General features: G+C 43.7%; 2 protein-coding genes across 2 annotated transcripts; both read left to right on the forward strand.

The window, feature by feature from the left end:
- The first annotated feature begins 169 nt into the window (after positions 1 to 169).
- On the forward strand, positions 170 to 2,222 carry LOC146365001 (uncharacterized). The gene has a single exon (XM_084917974.1). The coding sequence runs from the start codon at positions 690 to 692 to the stop codon at positions 1,296 to 1,298; it is 609 nt and encodes a 202-aa protein (XP_084774100.1). The 5' UTR covers positions 170 to 689; the 3' UTR covers positions 1,299 to 2,222.
- A 14,021-nt stretch (positions 2,223 to 16,243) lies between these two features.
- LOC146365002 (uncharacterized) lies at positions 16,244 to 21,915 on the forward strand. Its single transcript, XM_084917744.1, has 3 exons — positions 16,244 to 16,880; positions 17,018 to 17,389; positions 21,853 to 21,915. The coding sequence occupies exons 1-3, from the start codon at positions 16,461 to 16,463 to the stop codon at positions 21,913 to 21,915; spliced, it is 855 nt and encodes a 284-aa protein (XP_084773870.1). The 5' UTR covers positions 16,244 to 16,460.
- The last annotated feature ends 306 nt before the right edge of the window (positions 21,916 to 22,221 follow it).

Consider the following 22,221-nt stretch of genomic DNA (forward strand, 5'->3'; position numbering starts at 1 on the left):
GTTTTGTTTTCTTGTGTTTCACTGAGGTTTCGCCCTCTCAGAAAATAAGATACTAAAATTTAATGATGGTTCAAGGTTCAAGGTTCTTTATTTGTCACATGCATAGTTATACAAGTATAACACACAGTGAAATGTAGCCTGACACGCTCCTCGACATGTGCAAAAATGGGGGGGGGTGTAGAGGAAGAACATTATATATATATATAGTATATACATTGGGTGAATGTGCAGTAGTAGCAGCAAGCAGGTGAATTCTGTACATTAATATGAATAGACATCTGACTATTTTACAGGATAGACAATATAAACATATTTAAAATTAAAGGAATTTGTACATTGTGCCTGGTTTAGAGTGTCTGGAAGAGAGTCCTGTCTCAGTCAATTATAGATGATGTGAGAGGGCGGGTGTGTGTGTGTTTAGGGCCCGGATGGCTTGGGGATAGAAGCTCCTCTTGAGTCTCTCTGTCCTTGCCCGGATGATGCGGAACCTTCTACCAGATTGCAGAAGTTGGAACAGTTTGTTGCCAGGACTCTCGTTTGGCTCTCAGCGAAGGCGGTCGCACTTTTTCTCCTCTCCCCCTTACCCTTATCTTCCCTGCTTAGCCTCTTGTGTCCTTGTCTTGTCTCGTGTGCATTACTTTCCCTCGAACAGTCTCTCACTGTCGTTCTCTAAAACCTAAAAGAGAATTATGGATTTGATCAACTGGTCTCTGAATGCTATTGACACCCTCTTCTCAACGAGAAGTCTGGGCTTGGGAGAGCCCGAGTGCCCTGGAGGGACTTTCCCTGCCGGATACACGATGGACGGGTGGCAGAACTGGAGGGTCATGTGCCTGGCGGGACTGTCGATCGAGGACGCTGAAGATATCTACCTATTCGGAACCATGATAACAGGGTTCTTGCTGATTGGAGCTGGCTTGGCCCTGACTTATCGGAGAAATAAGAGAGCGGAACCAGCTGTTCAAACCCCCCCAAGGCTGACCGCTGGAATTGAAGCGATGGGACGAGGCGCGACCTCTCACAACGAACGCAGCATGGTTAACACCTTGGAGACGCTTACGGCTGCCGTGAAGACTCAAAATAACAACATTGAGCGTATGATGGGATACATCAGGAAGAGGCCTGCTCAAAATGACACCCTTGAGCGAAAGTTGGATCACATCGCAGAACGGCTCACTGCAGTTGTGGGGTCTCAGAATCAAAAGAATGACAACACCACGGAACATAAGTTTGATACCATCATGGGGAGGCTCGCGGCTCTCCAACGGGAGATCGAGAGACCAGTGTCAGAGTGTTAAAGAGTAGCTTGAAATTTGGAGCTGCTCACATAAAAGGAGAAATCAACAATATTCAACATATGGACACCACGGCGCCAGCTGCTCAGGCCCAAGGCTGGAGCCGATCAACAACTCCCTGAGAACAACTGTGTGAGGACTATTCTTCCCATCCCATGTAAGGCCACCTGGATTGGCTAGCAGACTGTTTACTTAGCCTGATAGGGCGAAGGACACTGTCTCAGCTGAACTATGGACACGCACACACATACACTTACACTGATAAGCACTCACACATCCCCTGTCCCCTTCCAACGCCTTCAATGCTTGTTGCCTCCTGGGAACACGAGGCAGGTCTGGGCCCGCGCTGGAGAGTCGGCGCAGTGGCAGGATGGCTGCTGTGTTGCCTGGGTGAACTCCTTATCCCCCTACCCAACCCTGTTGCTGGTCACGTGTTCTATAATGTTGTACTGTGGACATTTATGTGCTTTTCTGTGCAGAGGAGTTTTTTTTGTTTCCTGTTCTCATGCTGTCCTCCTGTAGCCCAGCATGAGTAGAGGTCTCTTTTTTTCCTCTTGTACTTTTCCCATTGTAGTGTACATTTCAGTGTTTTTTTCTGTAATGCAACCGTTCTCTGACTTGTATCCCCATGTGATGTCTGTGTTGTATGTGTAAGGTCGGGGGGCGGGTTCATTCCACTGCAGGGCAACCTGCCACTGCATGTGGCGAATAAACTTTGAACTTGATGGGACGGGTCCTTCAGTATCTGCGCTGCTCTAGTCCGGCATCTCCTGGTGTAGGTGTCCTGAAGCGGGGGGAGAGCAATCCTGCAGCAGCGTTCTGCTGTACGGATCACTCTCTGGAGAGCTTTTTGGTCCTTCACACAGCTGTTCCCAAACCACGATGTCATGTTCTGTGTGAGGATGCTCTCCACAGCGCCTGTATAGAAAATCCTGAGGATCTTTGGAGAGACCCTGAACTTCCTCAGTTGTCGTAGGTGATACAGGCGCTGCCTAGCCTTTTTGGTCTGGACCTGAATGTGGGCAGCCCATGTCAGGTCTGAGGAGATGTGACACATTCTTCTGATGTGTCAGAAGAATAGCCGGGAGATGACAGATGACGCAACCCGTGTCTTGTGTTTGAAATAATTACGCGTCATTAAGCTTCCTGTTTCATCGACAGGAGAAAGACACCTGTCAATACATTCCTGAAGTACATAAAAATGTAATAAATAAATAATGAAATCTATAGCCAATTGATAGATTTATCCAATTATAAAACCTTAATAAATGTAATTGTTAATTATTTATTGGTGTGTTTCAATTTAATAATGTCCAACTTATACAGCACTTTGATGTTAATAACATTTTGGTTCTGACACGTCATCTCTTCACGCTATAAAGTGGATGTGGATTAGAGCCCAAAAGAAAAGCTTGAAATGCTTTTGCACAGCAGTCCAAATTATCATAACATCTGAGTGCTGTTTAAAACCCTTCTCATGTCACTGAATTGTGTTTGCATGGTGCATGTATGCATGTATATGAATATTTTAATTTTACACGTAAGCTCAAAGACCACAAATGTTCACAGAAACCACATGTATACTCAATTTTATTTCATTTTTTTTATTATTTATTTTATTTATTTATTTATTATTTATTTTTAGGGAATTAGATTTTTATTCTCCTCAGATGGGAGCCTCTTTGCCTGGCTCAAAAGCATAAACACAGAGACAGTGTAACAGTTTCTTTCCTCTCTTAAATTTAACTTCATTGTATAAAAATAGTTCAAGATTTTGTGCTTACAGTCAGTGACACAAGGTAAATACACCCACATAATCACACATTTTATCTCACCTTACAACATCTAACCTTAGAGAGCTCAGCTGACTTAACCACTGTGACAATAGCAAATAACACAGAGATCCACAAGTAGGGATGGATATCGAAACCCGGTTCTTGTTGAGAACCGGTTCCCACTGTTTCAATTCCTTGGAATTGTTTGCCATTTTTGCAAATGATTCCCTTATCGATTCCAGTCGCCCCGAATGACGTCACCACGTTGCGGAGCGTCATTTACCTGGCAGGAAACATGGCGCCTAACGCTCAAAAGTTTGATTATACTTTACGAGAACGGATGACAACAGGGAAACTTGCAATACTTGCAAAGTAGAGATTTCATTTAAAGGAGGAAACACTACAAATATGCAAAAGCATTTGCTCACAAAACACGCGATGACCTTAAATGAATGTCGTGCTTTTAATTCCGCTCCGGACTCGTGAATCTCAACCCAGCAGCAGCGGTAACGTTTGCACGTCCTCTCCCGTTAATGCGGCAGGTAAATAATCAACTAACAGTGCATATTATGTTAGCGCGATCTGCCTTATTACAAAACCTGCCATTACTGTGCGTTTAGGTGATCATGATGAGACAGACAGAGTCTGGCTCAGATGCTGGCAGTTCTCGCTGCAGTCTACCAGTAGCGTCTCCTTTCAGGCCAGGATAGACAAATGTCACCGAGCAGTGACTAAGTCTGTGGTCAAAGGCTTGCACCCATTTGCCACAGCAGATGCCCCCCGATTTTCGGTAAGTGAATGTGTTTAATTGTAGGCAGGGACATTACTGGATATTCTTGTGTAATTGCTACAGAATAATTTATGTTATACTTTGTTATTGCTACAGAAGAATATTTATTTTATTATTTTACATTTACAATTTTTTTTCCTGGGGACCCTGTGACACCCCATTGAAGAGCCGCAGGCTGTGGATCTCTTAAGATCTCACTGCTGGGTTTGTAAGGCCATGTTACTCCTAAATTTCTATCTTGTTCAAAGAGAAGATATAAAACAAAGTTCTAAGCTAAACGACCTTAGTGTTCTCCTTTTTAAAAAGAATCGATAAAGAATCGAATCGTTAAACAGAATCGAAAATGGAATCGGAATCGTGAAAATCGTATCAATATCCGTCCCTACTCATGTATTGATTGATTGATTTAACAAACATGTAATGCTACTGCAGTGCTTATGGGCAGTGGATGATCTGGTTAGGCTGATGAATCCTAGTAAAGGAGTCCTGATGTTTTAGCTCAGTTTTTGGCCTCCACCAGTGCCTGAGGGAAAGTAGCTGGTGAATGATTCACTGGTTGCTCACGAGCTCGTCTCTAACTGTGTCATTCTGCTGTTTGCTCATGGGCAGGTCAGATTCAGAGGTTTTTACAGCTCCTAAACTGAAAACAGACGCCGCCAGAAACAAATCTACGAGGGCAGGGCGCACTTCAAGCTTAGAGCTGCAAACTGTGCTCCCTGTTCTAAGTGTGTTTGGGTTCTGGATTACACACACACACACACACACACACACGCACACACACACACACACACACGCACAAACAAACAAGCAGATGTGTTGGATATCAGGCAAACCTCAAGAGAAGTAAAAATAAATAAAGACAGAGACACAGAGAATTTGTTCTGCTCTGCGGCTTCAAACTCGTAAACTCCTCTCAGGATTAAACTAACAGCTACACACACACACACACACACACACACACAAACACGTGTTTTCCATCACTTCAGAGGACTTTACGACTTTTTCCATTCGTTTCCTGACGACTTACTCCTTCAGTCTTCACACCAAAAATGAATAAATAACTTTGTTTATTTTCTTAAAGGAAATCAAGTCCCCACAATGCGATGTGTAATCTGGATTTTGCCCTCACAACATGGCTGATAGACTTGAGAGGACATTATGTTAACTTTGATTCTTTTTCCAAAGATTTATTCTAACCAAAAACTGTGTTTACATGCATAAATCTAATTTACACAGCGGGGCTGAGTCCCTGTAATGGAGGAGAGATCCCACAACACAAGTAATTTGAGTACACACACACATGCAGGGTCCAGATGTGCAGTAATAGCAGCGATGTAAAAAAGGAAGCATACAGTAGGCCCTGAAACCACAATGTGCGCGCACACGCACTCACACACACACACACACACACACACACACACACAGAGCCATTGTCATTTACGCACATAGACTCACAGAGAGGACCATTGTCATGCATGCTGCTGGCTGTTTCACGGCAACTTAAAAAGATTAACGGGTGATCAGCATCAATTTACACTGAAGAATGGGAGTTTCAAATTCAAATTCAAATTCAAATTCAAATTTTATTTGTCACACACACACAACCATACACAGTATGACATGGGGGTGAAATGCTTGTAGCTGTACAATGCCCGACCATTAAATGACAGAAAAAAAGTTTTACAATATTTACAATTTACAGGTCACTACAAAATTTACAAATTAACTTAGGAATTTACAGTAAAGAATGTGCAAATAGCAGAAGAGATTATAAAGATTATAAAGATTATAAATTATAGGAATTATAGGATTATAGGAAATGTGTGGTGGTGCGTGTGGTGATGTGATGTGTGTGAGAGTCCAGTCTTATAGTGACGTGTGTGGGAGAGTCCAGTCCTACACCTGGTTCAGGGCTCGAATAGCCTGGGGGAAGAAGCTCCTCCTCATTCTCTCTGTTTTGGCCTTAAGGGAGCGGAAGCGCTTCCCAGACCTCAACAGTGAGAAGAGTCCATTGTTGGGATGGGAGAGGTCCATCATAATCTTCCTAGCTTTGGACTTGCACCGCTTGGTGTAGATGGACAGCAGGTCAGGGAGCTCTGATTGAATGATGCGTTCGGCTGAGCGCACCACTCTTTGCAGATCTCGTCTGTCCTGCTTGGTGCTGTTCCCAAACCAGGTGCAGATGTTTGCCGTCAGGATGCTCTTGATGGTGCAGGAGTAGAAGTTCTTGAGCACCTTCAGTGGCAGATGGAAGTCTCTAAGTCTTCTGAGGAAGAAGAGACGCTGACGGGCTTTCTTAACCAGGGTGTTGATGTGGCAGGACCATGACAGGTCCTGAGTGATGTGGACACCCAGGTATCGGAAACTGTCCACTCTCTCCACTGGCGTGCCACTGATGATGAGGGGTTTGTAATTCCTCGCCTGCTTTGTAGTGAAGTCCACGATCAGCTCCTTAGTCTTGCTGATGTTTAGGAGGAGGTTATTCTCCTGGCACCAGGTCTCCAGGTTCCTAATCTCCTCCAGGTAGGCTGTCTAGGTAGTTTTGGAGGAGATGGGGGTCGGACGGGGGAGGGGGAGAAGAAAATGATCGAGAGAACGAAAACAAGCCTGGTGGAGAAATAAAAAGACAAATGCAGGAGACGAGAGTGTTTATCTTTTCTTTTTTTTTAATTCACAAAGTTTTGGTTCAACTGACATAAAAAAAAAGGAAATGAGCATTAATTTAAACATTTATCATCACTTTTTTTCCCCAAGCTTTATTTTCATTTTTAAATTGGAAAACAAACAAAAACGACAAAACAAAAACATTTATCATCACTTTATTTTGAGCCTTATACTCTCCTCCTCTTTCTCACCACGAGTTACTATTGAAAGAAAAGGAGAGGAAAGAAAAGAAAAGGAAAGGAAAGGAAAGGAAGAGCAGAAAAGTAAACAAAGCAAGACTGAAGAAAAATAGAAAGGAGAAAGTGAATGATAGGAAAGGAATGCACTTAAGAATCAAAATAATAGGATAAGAAAGAAAATGAAACCAAGTCAGGGGAGAGAAGAAAAATAAAGAGAAAAAAATATTGAAAGGAAACAAAACAGGAGACCAAATAAAGGAAAGGACAGAGGAAGCAGGATGCAGGCAACATAGAAAGGGAAAAAAAGGAGGATGAACTGAGCGCTCGACCCCTCAAGTGGCTTCAATTAAGAAAATTACAGAGAGATCGAAGGCGAAACCAGAGCTGTCAGCTGATTACAGGGCCAACCCTGTGCTGCAGACCCAGAAGTAACCCCAGCCTAAACCTGAACCCGGACCAGCCCGAGTCCCCCCTCTCGTTATTTTAGGCTCAGCATGCTCTGTGTGGAAACACTGAGTCTGCTGCTAACAGACCACATCAAACTCTCTCCGACTTCACTCATTTCAGCTGCTTTTATTTCAGTTTTATTTGCCCTAAATCATCCTCACGACGCCCTGAATGACACGGATCGCGTAGCCTCAGCTCGAGTTAGCTTCTATTAGCTTCTGATAGCTGACTTTAGATGGTTGATTTTAGTGTCTGATATAAAAAAATATTGTTTTTACTGTCTGTGAAGGTTCTCAGTCATCCAGGTCATCGTAGTCAAAGGAGCTTGCAAAGAAAAGCGTCTGGACTTCTTTAAGTTTACTTGAAGACGTTTCACCTCTCATCCGAGAAGCTTCTTCAGTTCTAAGGTCAAATGGTGGAGAGTCCCAGATATAAACCTAGTGGGAGTATCCCCCCACAGAGGGACAAAAGGACCCCCTGATGATCTTCTAATCGCCTGAGCCAAGGTGTGAAACTGGGTGTGGGTCCCAATCAGCCAGAGTTTCGGGTGTGTTCATTGTGAAACCTGGCCCCACCTGTTTTTACTGTTTTGATGCTTAACTTGATTATATGTTATTATAATAACCATTAATCAATGATTCCAGTATTTTTAGGGGTTTAAATGTGTGTCTGCTTTTAGGAGGGTGGCTGTGGCTCAAGTGGAGCGAGTCGTCTACCAAGTGGAAAGTCGGGGGGTTGATCCCTGAAGTTTGTATCTTTGGGCGAGATATTGAACCCCTGATTGCCCCGAAGCATCCAGTCAGAGTGTGTGTGAAAATTAGAAAGCACTCAGGCATAGATAAAAGCACTGTGTGCGTGTGTGTGTGTGATTGGGTGAATGAGAAGTGTTGTAGGAAGCGCTTTGAGTGCTCAGCTGAGTAGGAAGATGCTATATAAGTAACAGTCCATTCATCATTTTTTATAGACAGTCGTCCAGTTGTGTCAAACCCAGAACGTCCACAGAAGAGCGCAGTGCAGCGGCGAGGTCATCCTTAGACTGTGAAGTGAACAGAAACCATCAGAGAGATGACAAAACAGAGAAAAGAACACTGTGGTGTGCTCGGTACGATAAAGGAGTCCTGGAAGAATGACCCTGGAAGACAATCACAAGGTCTTTTCTTCAGAATTATGTGAAGAACCCTCTCCAGGAAGTAGACAGATCTTTGTCCATGTCTTTTATGAAGGGAAGTCTCCACCTAATAAAGTACAAAGGTGAAAACTAGTGACAAAATAAAACAAAAAGTTAAATAACTACATTTTCATGGTTTGGGCCAGGCTGGCCGGTTCTTTCCCTCCTCTCCCTCTGGGTGGCTCTGGGCGGGATCATTTCGGGCTCTGCCTTTGGGCAGGTCTCATTCAGAGGCTGCTATGATCCAGCTATGGTGATGGATCTCTGCTTGATCGTTACCTCCACTCTGGGGAGCTTTGTAGCCAGAAAACTCTTACCTGTGGAGGAGTTTCCAGTCACCGGTCAAGTCCAGCCCTTCATCCAGCACCACAAACTTTCCTTTCACCTGTAGACTCTGCCTGCCCTCTTGCAAGTATCATGATCATCGTCTGTCTTTGGACATCAAACCCGCTCGGACTTCCGGCGCTCTCTTTTGTTCCTGGCCACCCGGCTCACTCATATTTACATCGCTTGTTGTAAATAAACTCCATAAATCTGCCTTAAGCCGTCTGGGTTTACTTCCTAGGTTCAGTTAAAAAAGAAAAAGAAAGAAAAGCGTCATGACACAAATAATTGAATAAATCTGTGGTTCTTACATCTCACATTTAAAATCTTATCAATACCCATCCCTATCCACAAGTGTCTATACTGACATGAAGATGCTGTTCTGCACAGTTGCCGCTGGAGGTCTCTGCTGTACCCATTTTGACTCAAACTGGCTCACATAAAGGACTCTCTTGTAGCGCTACTGTTAAGTTTAGAGACAGAGCATGCATAAAGACTGTTAAAGGATGAGAAGACCGCTGTAGTTCTGCTGCTGGGAGCCAGGTAACCACTGCTGGGAAACTGAGAGTATTGTATTAGTGATCAAACTATAAAAACAACCCTAAACACAAAATTAAAGAAACATACAAACAGATCATGTCACAGCAAAAAGTTAGTGAACTCCCGGTTTACCAATAAAGCCTGTGGCCAGTAGCAGCCACCACAGCACTAGAAACAAAAAAGGAAAAACTACTACTATGTGAATCTCAACAATTAATTTGCAAAACAAACAAATGAAAGCTGAAACTATCATAGAACATACAGCAGTCAGTTCTCTGCCTGCAAACAAACAGAATACTGTTTATAAGAAATAAATATTCATTTTCTGACTATAATAAAAAATTATGACACCTACAAGTTACTAAATGAAAATACACCAGTAAAACACAATAAAATACATCACAGCAGCTCATCAGGTAAAAGTGTAAATCAGCCCTAACCATAGAAGAAATTAAACACAGTGCAGGGCAATTTGCAGGAAGCGTTCCCTGCACCAGGCTACAATCTTTGGTATGTTCCATGTGATTGGTTATTCCTCTGCAGCATTTGTATCAGTTATTTTTGTGTAATTTTGCATATATTTTTATGGCTGGATTGATTTAAAAACCAAAAATGCAGTGCCTCAGTAACAAAAGCCATGAACACAACACAAGGGCTAATAGTGCCTGTCACACGTGGTACATAAACAGGAAACATAACCCTCTTCCTGTGTGTGGTTGGCTCAAGATGCTATCTGTGAAATCTGTTTTAAGCCAGCTGCTGTGTGCCAGCCTTAGAAATGAAATTTAACCAAACCAGCAACAAAAGTCATTTTTTAATGAAAAAAAGAATAAAAGAATTCATATGAATGTTAGTCCAATAAAAATCATCTGAAAGACCTGAACATAATTGAACTTCCTTTAATTTATTGAGCAATAAAGCACAGTGGTTGTCACTGTTGCCTCACAGCAAGAAGGTCCTGAGTTCAATTCCACCATCAGGCCGGGGTCTTTCTGCGTGGGGTTTGCATGTTCTCCTTGTGTTTGTGTGGATTCTCGCGACTTCCTTCCACTGTCCAAAGACATGCACTTAGTGGGGTTAGGAGTGAATGTGAGTGCGAATGATTGTCTCTTTATATGTGTTAGCACTGCGACACACTGGTACCTGTCCAGGGTGTGCCCTGTCTCTCACCTTAAGACAGCTGAGATAGTTTCCAGCCCCCCGGGGACCCTGAAAAGGATAAACTGTAGAGAATTGATGGATGGAGTAATAAATTATTTGCAGATTGCACTCTGAAGCTACACAATGAAACTACTAAACAATGTAAAGAAAGGAAGTGGTCTAGATATATGCAGTGACAGAGATGAAGGCACATTGCATGAACAGGAGTCAGAAAGGTTTTATGAAAACAGAGTTTTGACTAGATAAAGTAACATGGTGTGAACATGGTAACAAATGGACTGGTATTTAGAGGAAACAATCTAAAATAATATGAGAGTAAAGAAAGAATGTCAGGAAATGAACAGATGCAAAGTTGAAAACTTTTCTGTGGAAAGATGAATTGTGATGTGAAATTCATTTTGGAAAACATGTATACCACGTGCTCTGGACTAAAGAGTAGAGAGACCATCCAGCTTATCATCAGTGCTCAGTTCAAAATCCTGCATGTCTGACTGTATCAGAGTTTGTGAGTGCCTATGAAACCGCTAGATCTGACATTCATTTTGCACATGTTGTATCTCTCGGCACCATCAGTGCTCTAAGCTATTTACAGTACAGATTTTTAGGACAACATGTGCTCCCATTCTCATATCTTTTTTTCAGAAGTCACTAAGTCTCAAGGACATTAAACCACAAGCATAATTTGAAGTATGATTTTAGAAGTTCACAAAACACTAGAGATCTTTGTCTCAGTTATTCTATACATATTTACATGCATATTTTAGAATACATTGATTTACAAACCAAAGCCACAGTGGGTTCACCAGACCTACAAACATTTGCTGTAACAAAAACCATTGACTGGGCACCACTGCTAACAGAAAATATGATAATTTGCATGAAACACAGGAAACATTTGTCTTCTTGTGCTGTTGTGGTTGCCCCAGAAAGGGTATCCGGTGTGAGATGATGCCAAATCAAACAGCACCTACAAACCTGACTGACTGTATTAAATTTAGTACAATGTGGAGGTATGTAATAACGACAGGAGAGGTCTCAGTGTCTCACTCCAACTTTATTCACTGACTCTCAGAACCTCACATAAAGTAAGCGCCAAAATCTCCACCCCAGCACTTCCCTTCAACTTGGGTGTGAGTGGAGCCACCTGGTGGTCCGCCACACATACCCCCCCCTGAACACACAGTTAGGTCTCTATTCAGTCCAGGACCCTGGGCCTAAGCAAACGACCCGAACGACTGAACCTGGGAGGGAGCGAACAGGCAGAGGAAGGTCCATCCTGTGAACGAGGCTGGTGAAGGCGAGCAGGAAGGGCAGGAGGAGGCTCAAACGCCGGTGGTCCGGGGGTAGTCCTGGGGGGAAAACCAGAGTCTGTCAACCCCATCGAAGGAGGGCGGCCACGGCGAGGGGCCTGGGCCGGCACTACATTACTGTCCGGAAGAACATGTGCAGTCAACACACACAGTCTCCCTTCGACCCCCAAAATCCAAAACAAAATGTTTCTGGCCCGGTTCGATAACCCTGAATGGGCCGTCATACAGCGGCCGCAGCGGTGTCCTGTGGGCATCGTGCCTGACAAAAACAAACTTAGCAGTCTCTAAAGTCTTTGGAACAAAAGTGTCAGGCACGCAATGGTGCACCGGACCAGGAACCCGAAGCGAGTGCAAAAGCGGGTTGAGAGATAGCACCGATGGATCGAAGCAGGGAGGAGGATTGTCGGGCAAGAATTCTCCAGGCACGCGGAGGGGCTGACCAAACACTAGCTCAGCTGGGGAAGCGCCGAGATCCTCCTTAACCGCAGAGCGCAGCCCAAGCAAAACCCACGGGAGGCGGGCAACCCAATTGCCATCCTTTAAGGAGGCGCGAAAAGCAGCCTTAAGCGACCGGTGGAACCGTTCACACATCCCATTAGCTTGCGGGTTGTATGCGGTTGTGCGGTGGACTTTAGCCCCCAGTCCATCAGCCATGGCCGACCAAAGCTCGGAAATGAACTGGGGGCCTCTGTCTGACGTAATGTCCGCGGGTGGGCCGAAACGCGAGACCCAGGTTGACAAAAACGCCTTGGCCACCACTGCTGCGGTAGTGGACGCCAGGGGGACCGCCTCCGGCCACCTGGTGGTCCGGTCAACAACAGTCAAAAGGTGCGTAAAACCTTGTGACTGCAGCAGAGGACCCACCAGATCGACATGCACATGATCGAAATGTTTGCCGGGTATGAAGAACGGCTCCAGGGGCGCTTTGGTGTGTTTATGAACCTTCGCACGCTGGCAGGGAATGCACGCCGACGCCCATTCCTTAACAGATTTGCGAAGGCCTGGCCAAACAAATTTAGAGCTGACCAGTTTAACAGAGGCCCGGACCCCCGGATGAGAGAGAGCATGTACCGAGTCAAAAACTTGACGACGCCAGGAAACGGGAACCACTGGGCGAGGGCGGCCGGTGGAAACGTCACAGACGAGGAGGGGACCACCGTCCTGCACGGGTTTGTCCTCCAATATGAGGCCCGTCTGGGTGGATTTAAGCGCGAGGATGTCCAGGTCACCGCTCTGATCGGCAGCCATGGCGGAGTAGTCTATGCCGAGAAAGACGGGAGAAACCAGCGCACGGGACAAACAGTCAGCCACATGATTGGATTTACCAGCCACGTGCCGAATGTCCGTGGTAAACTCAGAAATGGCTGCCAACTGGCGCTGCTGGCGTGCACTCCATGGATCAGAAACCTTGGACATGGCAAACGTCAAGGGTTTGTGGTCCACGTATGCGGTAAAGTGACGACCCTCGAGAAAAAAACGGAAATGACGAGTCGCCAGGTGGAGCGCCAGTAGCTCCCTGTCAAAAACGCTGTAATTGCGTTCGCTGTCACGCAGCGTACGGCTGAAAAAGGCGAGCGGTTGCCAGACACCCGAGATTCGCTGTTCCAGCACCGCACCCACCGCTATGTCCGATGCATCGGTGGTCAACGCAATCGGCGCTGAGGGGGATGGGTGGGCCAGAAGGGCAGCATTAGCTAACACTGACTTAGCATCAGAAAACGCTTGGATGCTTTCTGGAAACCAGTCAACGGAGTCATTAGCTTTCTTACCTTTTAACGCCCCATAAAGGGGCTTCAGCAGATGTGCCGCTCTGGGGAGAAAACGGTTGTAAAAATTCACCATCCCCAAAAATTCCTGCAGTGCCTTAACATTCGTGGGACGCGGAAATTCAGAAACAGCTCGGACTTTGTCAGGCAACGGAACCGCGCCCTCAGCGGAAATACGGTGCCCAAGGAAATCGAGAACCGGCAACCCAAACTGGCATTTAGACGGATTAATAATCAGTCCATGCTCCGCCAAACGCTGAAAAACCTGACGCAGATGGAACATGTGCTGCTCCTTCGAGCTGCTGGCCACCAGTATATCATCAAGATATACAAAAACAAAGGGCAGCCCACGCAAGACCGAGTCCATCAACCGCTGGAAGGTTTGGGCGGCACCTTTCAGGCCAAACGGCATGCGCAGAAACTCGAAAAGGCCGAAAGGTGTAATTACGGCAGTTTTGGGGACATCCTCCGCGCGCACGGGAACCTGGTGATATCCCCGTACCAAATCAATCTTCGAAAAAACCGAGGTCCCCGCAAGATGGGCGGAAAAATCTTGGATGTGGGGAATGGGATAACGATCGTTCTCCGTGACATTATTAAGACGGCGGAAATCCCCACAAGGTCGCCACCGACCATCAGATTTAGGAACCATGTGTAACGGGGAAGCCCAAGCACTATTCGAACGCTGCACGATGCCCAGACGCTCCATGGTGGCAAATTCTTCCCGAGCGACAGCCAGTTTGGCAGGGTCGAGGCGGCGCGCGCGCGTGAACACCGGGGGCCCTACTGTAGTTATGTAATGCTCCACCCCATGCTTCGTCACTGTGCTCGAGAAAGTGGGGACAGTGAGTGAGGGAAACTCAGAAAGCAAACACTGAAAAACGTCACCCGAATCTACTGAGTTAGCATGCACCACGGGCTGAGCACCCCGAGTCAAACAGGGTAATGAGGAAAATGACACAGCATCAATTAAACGTCTGTTAGCAACATCAACCAGCAGTCCGTGAGCACAAAGAAAATCAGCGCCTATTATAGGCACAGAGCTAGCAGCAACAACAAAGTTCCACTGAAAGTCACGGTCATGAAAGCAAACAGTCACCAACCTTTCACCGAAGGTTTTGATGGGAGAGCCATTAGCCGCTGTTAGCAATGGCCCGCAGCCCTCAGCTAGCATGTCCGAGCCAGCTGGGGGAAGAAGGCTCTTCTGTGAGCCGGAGTCCACCAGGAAACGCCTCCCCGAGCGTGAGTCCTCTAAGAAAAGCAGCCTTTCCTTGTTGCCAGCGGTCGCGGCTGCTACAGAGCGCTGACATGCCCGTTTCCCTGGGTCTGGAAACTGCAAGGCGGGAGACAGCGCCGTGCCTTCGCTCCAAAACGCTGGTGGTAAAAGCAAAGCCCTTTTCCGCGGTGCCGCCGTGCAGCGATTCCGGCCACCGTGGATGAGTCGGAGGGCCCCTGGAGCATCGGTGAGGGGGCGGGGGAAAACGCTGGTGAGTCCTGAACAATCGCCTGGACGCTGAAACTCCTGGTAGCCAGGAGGATGCGATCCGCCTCTTCCGCAAGGGAGCGGTAATCCTTCGTGGCCAATAGCGGAGAGTTGGCAAGGCCAGCGCGCACTGGAGCCGGCAGCTGTCGGAGAAAGAGGTGGGTGAATAGAAATCCTCCGTCATCCGCGCCCAGCAAGGACAGCATGCTCTCCATGAGCTCGAGAGCGATGCCGTCGCCCAGGCCCGCGAAGGAAAGGAGTTTCTCGGCCCGCTCAGCATCAGAGAGAGAGTAACGCCGCAGCAGCAGCGCCTTGAGGGCGGCATACTTGCCTTGGGCTGGGGGGTCCCGGAGGAGAGTCATCACGCGGCGGGTTGACAGCGGGTCAAGTGAGGCTACCACATGGTGGTATTTAGTATCGTCGGCTGAAACTCCACGAAGAGCAAACTAAGCTTCTACGTGCACGAACCATGAAGGAGGATCGTGAAGCCAAAAATCCGGCATTTTAAGCGCCACAGCAAACGCAGCCATCGGCGGAGGTGAAAGTCCGGCGGCAGCCGATGCTTCCAGGCCGGAGCTGGCTTCGTCGTCGAGCCTTAGCATGTTCGCTGTTGGGGTCACCAATGTGGAGGTATGTAATAACGACAGGAGAGGTCTCAGTGTCTCACTCCAACTTTATTCACTGACTCTCAGAACCTCACATAAAGTAAGTGCCAAAATCTCCACCCCAGCACTTCCCTTCAACTTGGGTGTGAGTGGAGCCACCTGGTGGTCCGTCACACAGTAGCATTAATCTGCCTCCTGCAGATCTGCCTTTTTGTCAGTAACACCATCTCCAAACTATACATCACAGCAGGTCTCACTACCATCGTGTAAACTTTCACTTGTTCTGCCACAAATCACCCCTGTCAGTCATCTCCACCCACTCCACCCTGCTTGCATTCTTTTTCTTCTTCGCCTCTCTTGTTCATGTTTGCTTGACATTTTTTGTTCAACACTGAATAAAAAAGTTGGTTGAGTCATTGCCATCTCTTTACAGTAGATCCACAGGCTGTGGTGACTAAATTGTGTTAAACACATGTTTTAACATCTCATGACATAAATAACATAAATTCACTTTGTATCTGTAACACTCTACGTTTCAAACTGTGAATAGAATTCATCATTCCAACTCATTCATCAAAAAACCTGTCGTGACACACAACCTCATCATAGTATAAAGTGTTTGGGAAAAGTTTGGAATTCGCTGACACGACTTTGGAAACATTTTGAACAGAGTGCTGTTTAAACTCCTTCTCATGACGTCACGTTGCGTTTGCATCCTGCCACCTGTAGGAGCAGCACTCGTGGTTCTTATGTGAGGGTGGGAGCGGAGAGCTCATATCTTTACTTTGACTGGAGGACTTGCTCACTTCACAGCTGCCATAGGACTGAGATATTAAGCTGAATTTCAAAGAGACTGTGATACTTGGTGTGAAAAGCAGGAAATATTTCTTTTTCTGTGTCTGTAATTTTACAGGTCAGAAGCTGCAGCCTCAGCAGGCACCGAACTGCTCAAGATGTGGAAAAAACTCCTGCAATATGTTCGTATTGGAAAAATCGGCAACACTGGCACAGGCTTTGGGATTTTGTTTGCATTTTTCTATCTGCGGGAAAAGATGTGCGCTTGCTCAGGCCACACTTTTGATTGCAATGAAATGGTGGTCGTGCCTGTTTTTTTAGTATTTTTCCTGGTGCTCCTGATAGACCAGACATTTCGGAGCACAGCGGAGCATCCATCCACGCTTTTATGCATTGTACTCAAGCGCATTATCAGAGCATTTCTAATCAGTCTGCTGTGGATTGTAGCTGTGTTGCTTTTCACAGACTGGTATAGTTGCTGTACCACTGATGAAAAAAAGAGGAAGCTGTTCTGCGAACCTTGGACCAACACAGCTAATGAAACCGCTCAAATAACTGAGCTGCAAATGAAGTCAAAGGTGAGGATGTTTTGTTATTTTTCATACACAGTGCACATGTAATGTTATTGTTCTGTTTTTTTAATTTATGAAAATATAATAAATACACAGACACATTAATGCTGTTATGTTTTGTGTGTTTGTTGCTTCTTTTTCAGCTTGCTGCTTACTCTCTGCTCCTCAGCATGACTCTTGCAGCTTTCTTCATGACTTGGAGTGGGTGGAGAAAATGGTTTATAAAAAAATACAGTTGGTGCAACAAGAAAACGTTTTACTACAAACTGATTTTGGAAGAAGAGAAAAAAGTTCTGGAGGAGCTTTTGAGGAAAGAAGCAAATGAGACTTTGACTAGAGAAATCACGAGCAACATAAAAAGGAAAGACTGGGACGGCTGTTTAAATGTTGCTCAACAAATGATCAATAAAGCAAAACATCAAAAACCAGAAGCAACCAACCAGCAGATCAACTGGATCAGTGAGGGGAGCTCCAGCAGAGGGGGACAGCATCATCAAGCAGCAGCACATCAGCAGGTAAAGTGCTCTGTTATTTACATACCAGATGTTACAGCTGCCAGACTCAGTCAGGGGCGTCAGACTCAATCACTCAAGGAGCCAGAACTCAAAATATATTTTAGGTGTTGGACCAAACAGGATGAACATTATTGAACAGACCAAAGGTAACCCTGTTTTAAACAGAAATGCAAACTGAAATATTGACATATTAAATTACGTTGCCGTTATTGGGCCTAGAGTTTGACAAGTCTGGTCTAAAATGATGGAACTAGTTTTTGTTTGGATTCAGCTGACCATGAATAAGTTGAACTTGTAATTTTGTTGCCAGTGTTGGGGAGTAACGGAATACATGTACCGCCGTTACGTATTTAAAATACAAAATATGAGTAACTGTATTCCGTTACAGTTACCGTTTAAAAAGGTGGTATTCAGAATACAGTTACTTTGTTGAAATAAATGGATTACACTGCGGTACTTTCCTGTTTCATTTTGTCGCGGGTCAGGACTGTTTGGGTTTTGTTTGACAGCTACGTTCTGTTGTTCCAGGCGGCAGCGTTACGGTTGCCATGGTTACAGGGCGACGCTCTCTCTCTCTCTGCGACTGTGTGTTTCCTGGGTGAGAGAGCGCCTTTTCGTTGTTGTTGTTGTTGTGCTAAGCTAACAGGCAGAATGCTACAGGCATAGCTCTAAAGAATGTAGCATCATGGGCAGTGTAGTCCGTGCTGCTGGGAGAATGGACTGCCATACACATTATGGGTCTGTGAGCGCCAGGAGGGAGAAAAAGGGGAGTGGAAAGGTACGAGTTGTCATCGAGCAAAAACGGGAGCTGGAAGCATGTAAATATAATAATAACCACTGTAGCCAAGAAGAGAGCCTGACGAGCCCAGCTGTAAGTAAGCTATTAAGACTCGACTGTACACTGTGTTCGTGTTTTCCTCCGAAAACAATAAGTTCCGTTGCAGCAGTCTTTCAACGCCTCGCTCTGTCTCTCGCAAGAAAAGTTGACCCACACAACAAAGTAAAGCTATTTTTCGGCTACGAGCCGACAGGGACCCCGCCGTATTAGTCAGAGGTCCCTTTACTACAGTTCGGAGTCGCGGACCTTCAGTAATAGTAATAAATCACACAGCAATAGTACATTCACGTTGTTGTAAAAAGCATGATAATATATTAAGTATTCCAAAGTATTCAGAATACGTTACTGTCATTGAGTAACGTAACGGAATACGTTACAGAATACATTTTGGGGCATGTATTCTGTATTCTGTAATGGAATACATTTTAAAAGTAACCTTCCCAACACTGTTTGTTGCAAGTTAACTAGAAATCCAAAAATACATTAGTTTACACTTGTGTTTCCTCCTAGTTTGCAAATACAATCCATATTAGGAATCTGCTGAACACTAACACTGTGCAGAAACACAATGAAGAGCCAATAATTAGTGCACAGAGATTCTGTCATTTCTTTTTTCAGTGAGAAATACATTTTTTATTCATTCATAAAATTATTTTGCAGGCACAAAAGTATGAACTCCAAGCATTGTCACAAGGTAAATTAACCCACAATCCTTATTTCACCTTACAGCTCTTGACATCACTCAACTTCCCTTTTACTGTGAAAATACTGAAAATCAGACACTTCATTATGTTTCTTCACTGATGTGAAGACGGTGATCTACACATTTGCCCCCCGAGGTCTCTGCTGTACTTGTTTTCACTAAAACCTTTTTGCTGGTTTTACATTTACAAAACTATCATAATGACTATGGAACGCCAGGACTGCCATAATGAATTAATTAAATACACCATTAAATAATTAATTAAATGTGGCAATAATTAATTAAAATTTGAAATAATTAATTAAAATGGGAAATAATAAAAAAAATTGACACATTTAATTAAGTAATTATTGACACATTTAACTAATTATTTATTTATTTCACATTTTAATTAATTATTGCCACATTCAAATAATTATTTAATGGTGTATTTCATTAATTCATTATGGAGGTCCTGGCGTTCCATAGATGACACAGCAGACAGTAAATTTCTAAACTATAAAAGTAACAAGTGGTCAACTAGCATATGTATCATCCCATTTGAATTAATGAAGGATGAATTTATTTTAGTGTTATAAATTTTAACTGTTAGAGTTCAATTTAACCACTTTCTAGTGTTTTTGATTGTTGAACAGGCTACAGTGTCTTAATTAATCTTTCAGAGAGCAGTGAGAGTGAATTTTGGGGGATTTTAAAACACTTTTTTTGGAGAAATGACAACGTAACAGCCATATTCATTAAAATATAGTTTAAATGGCAAGAACATTCTGGAACAGTTGGGAATTATTATAAAACCATTACAGTCATTAAACAATGTCCTCACTTCTGTATCATAAAAAAATCACCATAGCTACTATTTTTAATTGTTACTGATATTATGTAATACTTAGTGCAGGAAACTCGCTCATTGCAAAGTAGTTTGTAAACAGTGGTGGGAAACACTGTGTCTGCTTCGCCAACCCCCCCTTTGATCCCTGTTTAATGATCTCAGTTGGCTTTTAATTACTGGATTCTAATTTAGTTATTGTTAGATTGTTACATGGGAGTTATTTGTGTTTGGAGTTGCAGAGCAGAACTACCAACAAATAACCTAGTGTGTATATATCTATACTGGGCTTTTCTATTCTTTTTCTGTATATGTCTATGTGACATATCTGAGTGAAAATGAGGCTTAAATTACTTTTGAAATTCTAAAATGGGATTAAATGTAGTCTAAAGGGAATTTTAAAATCCAGACTGTGTGTGGTCTGAACATTACAAGTAGGAACTTGTTCACAGAATGCGATTCGATCATTTAAATTATGTTAAACAAAAATTTTAATGGGTTAGTTTTTGAAACTTTGTCGCTCAATATATCTTTTGCTGAAAATGGTCACTTGGAGGCTTTATAACTGATCAGAAAACCACATAGGGATCAGAGTCCAATTGCACAGCAAGAATATGAACAAGAGTCATTAATTCAGACCAAGATCCAATTCTGATTCTGATCTTTTCCCAGCTCTTCCTATCCAGATTAGATTTTGGATCTGCTCACAGTGTCCGTAAAACGACTCTTTTAATCCTTTCTATTTTGTTTAGTTTTTCAAAGACTATCACCATCCACACTGACACATGTTCAATTCCTCACAGTGAGTCAGAACTGTGATTTTGTTGCACGCAGTGCCTGGAATAGAGCACAGAAGTAAAAACAAGCTATAAGTACAACTTTGTCTCAGTAAACACTAACACTTGTTTTTTATTTATTTATTTTAATTGTTTTCATTTTTCAAGTCTAGTTTAATGTCATTCAGTTAACACAAGAGTTCAGATTTCAGTCTAGAGTGACTGAAATAACTTTGTTCTTTACAGAGACACTTCTGTGTTTTCTGACAAAAATGTTTTTTTGTCCGATAGAGATCAGAGACACCGAACCGTTATTTGATGAATACTTCTGAAAGAAGATGAAGAGGTGCAGCTACAAAATCAATACAAATGACCACTGACAAATTATGCCCATCCAGCAGTCTGTTTTCTGATGCTTACCTCGGTTTAGGTGTTGGGTGCAGCAGTCTGATCAGAGACAGCCCGACCTCATTTTCCTTTGTAACTTCCTGCACCTCCCCCAGCTCCTCTGGGGTCCCACTGAGACGTTTACAAGTCTGCACGACACCCAGTCTCTCTTTATGCAATTTTTGTCAGACTATGTAAAGTGTCCATTCTGTGTTGTTGCTGTTTGGAATGATAAATCCACACGCCATCAGACTGTTTAACTCCTCTCTGGAGGGGAGAGGGAGGGGAAACAGGAGGACAAAGGAGGGGGGAACAACTAAGCTGTAGTGCCTCTTCACCTCACTGTGCAATTACCTTTGTGCAATACTTTTTGTTAATAGTCAACGGTGCAATAGACTCCATACTTGAAATGTGCAATCCACTTGTATTTTTATTTTTATTTTATTCCTATTTATTCTATTTATCCCCTTTGTATATTTTTATCTATATATGTCTTTGTATTTATATATGTGTGTGTATGTATATATATATATATATATATATATATATATATATATATATATATATAATATTCTGTAACTCTATAACTTCTGTCGGTGCTGTGCTTATTTGGAACCGAATTTCCCAGAGGAACCCACCCGAGGGATTAATAAAGTTTTATCTTATCTTATCTTATCTTATCTTAAATCTAAAGAAATGTTTCCATGTTTGTATTATGCTTTATTTTTTTATGTAGCCTATTAATAATTCAGCTTTTACATTAATACACTTGCAAATGGAGTGGTGTAAGTAAATAGCATTCATCAAAATAAAGTGCTCTGTAAAGAACAAAACAAATACCCTGTGATATTTTGTGGACTACCTTAAGCTTTAATAGCAGCACATTTCCCCTGTGACACTGTATTGAAGCTTGTGCTGTGTCATTTTTCACAGAGATCTTATCCTGATGATGGGAAAACTGGACCACTACATGAAGTGTTCTCAAGCACATCCTAAAGATTTTCAGTGAGGAACAGGCGTAGACTCTGTGGTTGCCATACATGAAAATGATTTCAAGCTACCTTAATCACTGTACATCAGGAATAAAAAATAAAAAAATGTGGTTCTGTATATTCAAGCATTCACCTTAGCTAATTTTTTGGGCACCTAACATTGTTGAACCTAGATCTCCAATCCAATCGGAAGACTCTTACCTCTTACCTGTTTTTTATGTGATAGTGTTAAAATAGTATTTAGTGTGTTCTAGCTGTTTTCTTTTCTTACTGCACAGTAAGAAGAAAGTCTGCTACATCCGTTTTTATA

Source organism: Perissodus microlepis, chromosome 20, assembly GCF_051167445.1.
Source record: "Perissodus microlepis isolate ML-2025 ecotype Zambia chromosome 20, ASM5116744v1, whole genome shotgun sequence".
In the NCBI taxonomy this organism is placed as follows: domain Eukaryota; kingdom Metazoa; phylum Chordata; class Actinopteri; order Cichliformes; family Cichlidae; genus Perissodus; species Perissodus microlepis.